Source organism: Galleria mellonella, unplaced genomic scaffold (genome assembly GCF_026898425.1).
Source record: "Galleria mellonella isolate WM207_F2 unplaced genomic scaffold, CSIRO_AGI_GalMel_v1 utg424, whole genome shotgun sequence".
In the NCBI taxonomy this organism is placed as follows: domain Eukaryota; kingdom Metazoa; phylum Arthropoda; class Insecta; order Lepidoptera; family Pyralidae; genus Galleria; species Galleria mellonella.
In genome coordinates this window covers 607,500-615,162 of record NW_026442097.1, presented here as the reverse complement: position 1 = coordinate 615,162, position 7,663 = coordinate 607,500, and the positions used below count along the sequence as shown (strand labels likewise).

The 7,663-nt window shown below is 35.7% G+C and overlaps 1 protein-coding gene across 1 annotated transcript in view; it reads right to left on the bottom strand.

Moving 5' to 3' along the window:
- LOC113514731 (neogenin-like) overlaps nucleotides 1–7,663 on the bottom strand; it is a 156,326-nt gene continuing 148,663 nt past the window's right edge. The window contains 3 exon segments of the mRNA XM_052898229.1: nucleotides 1–5,434; nucleotides 6,455–6,532; nucleotides 7,534–7,663. Of these exon segments, the coding sequence (XP_052754189.1) occupies nucleotides 5,292–5,434; nucleotides 6,455–6,532; nucleotides 7,534–7,663 (351 nt within the window). The 3' untranslated portion in view covers nucleotides 1–5,291.

The window sequence follows — 7,663 nt, the reverse complement described above, 5'->3', positions numbered from 1 at the left end:
TGGCAGGGTAGGAAATCATAGGCAATTTACTTACTAAAGCGTAACTTACAACAGCCAATATCAAATTAAAAAAGTATCAATAATGATTTTTTTTTTTGCAAAAACTACCAAAAACAAGTTTACAATTGCATACAGACCATTTCTTTATCCAAATCTATCACATAATATCAAAAAATCGTATTAAACATTAATCTTAAATACATAATGTGTTAAAGTACAAAATATTTACAATTTAAGTGCAATATAATAATAATAATAATACCCGCTCTAAATGAGCATTGTAAGTCTCGAATTATACATGTAAGTTACATGTGACTTACAATACACAGTTGTTAGTAACATGTAACTTACAATTGAATTTATACTAAATTAACAAAATTACATTAATAGATCACGAAGGGAATTATTTATATACCGTTAAATATATAATAATCTTATTTAATTTACCAAATTACCATATTGAAAATAACATGTTATACCATGTTATTTTCAAATATAACATGTTTATCACAAAATAATTTAAATCTAAAATAACTTTAATTATATCTACTTATAGTTAACTCTTATTTTTGTATGTGAAATAATAAACCAGTTTTTAGTAACCTAATCGCCAAGAGATGGCGTTAAGTGTATTTAAAATTCTTTACATTTAAATTATGTATAATAAATATGGTTAAAAACATATAAATGTTGCATTACAATGTCTATATCGTTCACTAATAAACGACTGAGATCCCAACCTTGTATCTATGACCCATACATATGATCCTATATATTTAACAGTATAGTAACCCCTGAAATACATTTAATAAATGTCCATTGGCGTGTACATAAAAACATGTACACAAACATGTATTTTGCAATCTACGTCTAAACTTACAAATTACAATAATTATTTACACATTAATTCTAGTGTAAGTAAATTATCAGACTTACAATCTGTTTGAATTTAAACATTTTTAAAATAAGAAATATAATATAGGTTATGATGGAAATGATTCATTCCATTCGGAGAGTGTTCAAACAGTGGATCTGAATATCATTTAAATTAAATCAAATTTTTTTTTTCTACAAAAACAAATAATTTTGAGATCCTATTAATAAATACTAACGCCGGGTTTAATTAATACATTATATATGTATATCATATGTCAGATATTGATCCGAGCTATAAATCAATATGTAAGTGATAAAATTAATAAAACTTATCACTGTACTTGGAATAATTTGTACAAATTTGAAACTGTATCAAAAGTTTATACAATAGTAAGAAAACTATGGATTAGTCTAGACTTGGTACAGTAAGCGACGCCGGGCGGCGGGCCTACTAAACCTAATATATGTGTGGACTATATGACTAGTATTTTACATATACAAAGGCGCTTAGATATATTAAAATAAAGTATTTTAGTAATAAAAATATACATACATACCCAAAACACATATACAAAATGGGCTTAATTCGCTGTCCCCTGCTTGAGACAGAATGAGACAGCAACACCCTGCATCTCATTCTCTTTCATGCGTGAGGTAACAAAAACATATATACCAACCCCCCACCTTTATTCATAAAACGTCTTACAACCATATTTTAGCTATCAAAGTGTTTTGTCACTGTCTTTCAAATTGAGAATTTAGCCCAAAAAAGAGAGAAAACACTTCAATAACCAAAATACGTTTATAAGAGTTTGGACATTTTTACAAATAAAGGAGGGAGTAAGCTGAAGTCTATACAATGTTTTTTCCAGTCTTAATTTATGAAACTAAATTCATTTTTTTCATGTTCTACTTAATATTCCATTAATTTAATTCCATTTTAAATACTTTAGTTCAATATATAAGAGCCATATATACAAACGCTTGTTACAAATTAAAAAAAAACAATACACATCAGGATACATGCACGCATCATATAAAAAGTACTAAAAAAGGAATAGTTGAGTAAAATTCTGTTAGAAATTTGTATAAATAAGTCTAGAAAATTTGTCTTTTTCTATATAGCTAGGTACTGGTTAGTGGATTAATTAAAATAATAGTGATCCACATTGATATTGGGTTTTATTTTGACTTTCATATGCAATACATACCAATTTGAACCCTAATGATTCATGGAATGAATTTTTCAATACATTTTATGTAATGTGCGCGTTCATACATACACAAATTTGCAGCGGTGTATGTATTAGGTGTCAGTTTTAAAAAAATATTAAACAATTTTCAATATTCCTACAGGATTTTAAAAAATTTAACTAATAATATAAATTCTAGAACGTTACATTTATATATTTTACCACTGCTTCATAATTTCGAATTTTGGCGGCAAAAAATAATGTATTTGAAAAATTTTAAATTTGCCATCAAAACTTCTAAAATCTGTTTTACCATTAATAGCTTCAATTCAATATTAAATAGGTATCCTTTTTTCCAACTTTGTGGTATAAAAAAGCGGGTAAACTTTGCATTTGAAACTACTAATTTTTTTTTGTCATCAAAGTCGAAATTTTCATACAATGATACATACAATCTGACTGCAATATTATTATTTTTTCTTTAAACGCACTTCTCAACCGACTTCAAAAAGAAGGAGGCTCTCAATTTGTTTGTATTTGTTTTTTTATGTTTTTCACCTCATAACTTCGTTAGTTGTAATTTGATTTGGAAAATTCATTTTTTACCTGAAAGGATGTACTTAAAAATTGATACCGTAGAAATTTTATAAATATCTGTTCATTATAGTAGTAATAACTGGTTTTGTCAAAATTGATGTTTTTTTTTGTGATATACAATTTTAATTATATAATAATCAATATCCGATTGTAATCAATATTGAAAATTGTTTATGAAAAACGTCAAGAGTTATTGAGTGGAAACGTTTGTAAAATACATGTGGAAACATGTGTTCAAAAATATTGCATGTTCGACTACATGTTTACCAATATTTTATTGTTAGAAGTTTCGAAAGAACATATTATGTTTTAATGTTATAACGACCGGTTTAACTTACGTGTATTTGAGACACGCTCGCGTCACAGCCGCTCATGATTGAGGGGCCCACATAGACTTGAAACTTGTCGAACTTTCTCGACTATAATAGATTTTAATACATAAAAAAAAAATAACTTCAATTATGGTAAAACTAGTTATTTTATTTTAAAAACTAAAACGACTTTTATAAAATTTTATTAGAATCAACTTGAAAATATATCTTTTCAAATAAAGCTTTTTCCAAATCAGTTTACAACTGACTGAGTTAACAAACTTAAAAAAATTACAACCGAATTGAAAACCTCCTTTTTTGAAGTTGATAATACACGTAAATTAAACTAGTAGTTATTACATTAAAATAATACATATATGGAAATTTGGATTGGCATGCATTTCAGAAGCTTGATCACGTTCACCATATAAGATCATCGCTTCTCTGTCACACGTGCCACTTAGAATTAGTAACTTTCGGAAAACATTATTTACCACGTTCTAAATAGTCTTTATGCGATCACAGATACCGAAAAACGTTCGATATTTCGTGATAAATAATTTTCTATTAAAAAATTTAAATTATAAACCAAAATAATTAAAAAAAATCACGATTAAATATTTTCCGGTCCATAACTTGTGAATACTGAAAAACTACTAAAACTACCAAGTTTTAGAAGAAAAAAAAAATAATGTCTTAAGGCGAGACTTGTGTCACGTAATGACGAATTTTAAAGTCATTTCTCAATCATTATCGTGTTGTCATATTATCAATAAATCATTTACATACGATCACTAATGAAGGCCGATTCTGAGGCGCCACCTACATATGTCTTCACCTAATATTTTTATTTGATAATTTTGTGAAATTACTGTTTTATGAGCCATCATAAATTATATTTATAATAATTTTTACTTAATTGTATTAGAAAATTCCCGTGTGGTCCCGGCATAGAACAAGCCACCCCTTCCTTTCCCGTGGTCGTAAGAGACGACTACTACGGGACTAAGGGACGGCGAGGGATGGGCATCAGCGTCCCACTTATAACATCTCCAAAGCTAAATTGGCCAGCCAATCCGCCTAAGCGTGACAACTACCGGTAAAACCCCCCCAAGGGGGAGGCTTATGTTCAGCAGTGGACAGTTAAAGGCTGACATGATGATTTTGCGGGTTCTACTCTTCAATCTAATATTATTATCAATCCAATCTATTGCCAACAACAATTTTACACGCATGAAGCAACAGTTAGGAATTAGCTTATAATTGGGATCGGTTTACAACAGTTTGCATTGGCAAGTTGCACCAATATGCATCTATCAGAACAGTATGGGACTATTATGTCGCTAGTGTTGCAATTCAAGAGTGTGAAACGTCTCAATTTCAATATCGATCTATTGGTATTTATTTCAAGAGTAACTTACATGAGCCAATTTTCTAATTTTAGGTCAATATTATAATTTTACTCTATGGCGTTCTAAAAAACATAATTTTGCGCAATTAAAGCCTATAAAATCAAAGGCAACTAAACGTTATATAAAATCGATTTCATTTACACACTGTATTCAAATATTTCTCTTAATTAAAATTAATTTATTACTAATATTCAAATTTTCTTTAATCTAGTTTAAAATATAGAATATCGTTGGCAAAATATAAATTTTTTGTAGTTTCCTGAACGTTTGACAGACTTGGATTAAGCCGTCTTCGATTTCATAGGAATCAATTATGAAATTAAAATATTAGATTAAGAGAAAAGTTTAGAAAAATAACGCCTCAGAATCGATCACATTGCATAAATTGTCCTTACATTTCATACTCTAAGTATATCGGCACAATTGCACTTATCATGCTCACTGACATGTTCAGACATGTTTGGCCTTAGTTCGGTGGTGCTAGCGCCGCTACACGACATGTCCGAGTGGTACGCGCTAGTACAGTACTCGCACGAGTAACTCGCATCGGATTGGCTTCGTAAGAAGTCGAGCTCGCTCGCCTGGCTGTACCCGGCATAGTTCACTGTGCATTCTGACACGCAATCACACATACAACATTGATAGTCGGACATGGGTAACCACTGATCCTGTTGCCTCACCCGACATTCCGCCTGCGTTACCAAATGGTCCGCTTGCGTCACTAGACGGTCCGTCTGTGTCACCCGACGTTCCGTTTGCGTTACCAGTTGGCCCTGTGTTGTCCAACAGTCCGCCTGCGTTACTGGGTAGTCAGATTGCATACTTTGGTAGACGGGTACGGTTAACCACCGTTCCGGCTGCGTTACCTCGGTCACACACGGCTGGCGAGGAGACAGGAGACACTAGCAGTGGAACTGCTGCTGTGTGATGGCGGACAGATCCTTCATCAGGCCCTCAAGGTTCTGCATCTCGCGGTGCAGCCGCTCGGTGGAGCGGGATGGAGTTAGTGGCTCTAATTCCTCGGCGCAGTGGGGGACGCCGCCACCTAAAGTGAATGGAATAAATGACGAATGAATGGTTTGTTTTTCTCTTCAAAAAAGGTAGTAAAAAATAATAGCTTGAGGTACAATTAAATATGTTAGATCGGTTTTTCGAGAGACTGGTGCCTGTGGTAGGTTTTGAAAATATCTGTGTTACAAGTCACCATTGCCTCATCTGCATTGCCTACACAAATATAAGACAGCCAATTAATGTTCAAATTATTTTTCGAATTTTTTTAAAATCAGTTGGTAATTTCTGAGTTTCTCCATTACACCATCACACACAAACATACAAAAAATCATATTTTTCTTCATTATAATATTAAAATAGACAATTGTTATTTTAACTATAGGCCTCGAACTGGCAACCGCATGTGTTTCCCCTCTAAATCTCGAGGCATCTTCAGGCAAATTAATAGATTACTACTCAGAGCCGAGTGTTGATTGTGTCCGGAGATTAGACGGCGAAAATGTTGGCAGTTGCACACATACTAATGGTAGCAAAATTAAACAAAATAATTCAAACCAAATAACCAGTGATAAGAACCTTTTTATAACACAGGGGGCAGACGAGCATGCGGCTCACCTGATGGTAAGTGACTACCGCCGCCCATGATCACCCGCAACACCAACGGCATTGCAGGTGTGCTGCTGGCCTTTTAAAAAGGAATATGCTCTTTTCTTGAAGGTTATGTTGTCGTATCGATTCGGAAATACTGCTGCTGGAAGTTCATTCCAAAGAGTGGTTGTGCGTGGGAGAAAGTGCCTTGAAAAACGCACGGTGGAGAACCGCCACTCGTCCAGATGGTTGGGATGAAACTTTAGTTTGTGGCGGGTTGTACGGTGGTGAAAATCAACAGTAGGTATCAATCCGAACAATTTCTCAGAGCACTCCCTATAATAAATTCGACATCTTTATGCAGTTTCAATGGATCAAGCCTAATCGTAAGACTGAAGTAAAGACTTCCGCAAAATAACATCTAGTTCAGTAAAATATGATAAAACAACACGAATGTAATACTTACCGAGCTGCAGTCTGTTAGGTATGTGTCCGGGAGACGAGCTTGCACTCTTTTTATATGGCGATGTCTCTCGCACGCTTCCTGCTGGCGATACATGACATTTTTTAATTACTTCTATTTAAATGCATCTATAAATTACAGTTTAGAAGTGAAATCTGGTTATTCAGAATAGGCATACACATAAAATATACACGTAGTAATAGAAATAACAGGCTGAGTAAACTCTGTAAAGTGATACAATAATATTGTTTTGTAGTTTTTGTGCAGAATGCAGAGTGTTGTGTGCAGAGTGTAGAGTGCAGAATGCAGAGTGTACTGTGCGGAGTGTAGAGTGCAGAATGCAGTGTGGTGTACGGAATGTAGAGTGCAGAATGTAGAGTGTTGTGTGCGGAGTGTAGAGTGCAAAATGCAGAGTGTTGTGTGCAAAGTGTAGAGTGCAGAATGCAGAGTGTACTGTGCGGAGTGTAGAGTGCAGAATGCAGAGTGTGGTGTACGGAGTACAGAGTGCAGAATGCAGTGTGGTGTACGGAATGTAGAGTGCAGAATGTAGAGTGTTGTGTGCGGAGTGTAGAGTGCAGAATGCAGAGTGTTGTGTGCGGAGTGTAGAGTGCAGAATGCAGAATGTACTGTGCAGAGTGTAGAGTGCAGAATGCAGAGTGTGGTGTACGGAGTACAGAGTGCAGAATGCAGTGTGGTGTACGGAATGTAGAGTGCAGAATGCAGAGTGTTGTGTGCGGAGTGTAGAGTGCAGAATGCAGAGTGTTGTGTGCGGAGTGTAGAATGCAGAATGCAGAGTGTGGTGTACGGAGTGCAGAATGCAGAGTGTGGTGTGCGGAGTGTAGAATGCAGAATGCAGAGTGTGGTGTACGGAGTGTAGAGTGCAGAATGCAGAGTGTGGTGTACGGAGTGCAGAATGCAGAGTGTGATGTGCCGCGTGGAGTACGTACCGCGCGAGTACGAGGGCGTAGAGTGGTCGGAGGCGGCGTCCTGCAGCGCGAAGCTGTGCATGGCCGAGCACGCGCCGCACCCGCTCTGTGTGTAGTGCAGAGTGCAGAGTGTGGTGTGCCGCGTAGAGTACGTACCGCGCGAGTGCGAGGGCGTGGAGTGGTCGGAGGCGGCGTCCTGCAGCGCGAAGCTGTGCATGGCCGAGCACGCGCCGCGCCCGCGCTGCAGCGAGCCCCCGCCGCCGCCGCCGCCGCCGCCGCCGCCCGC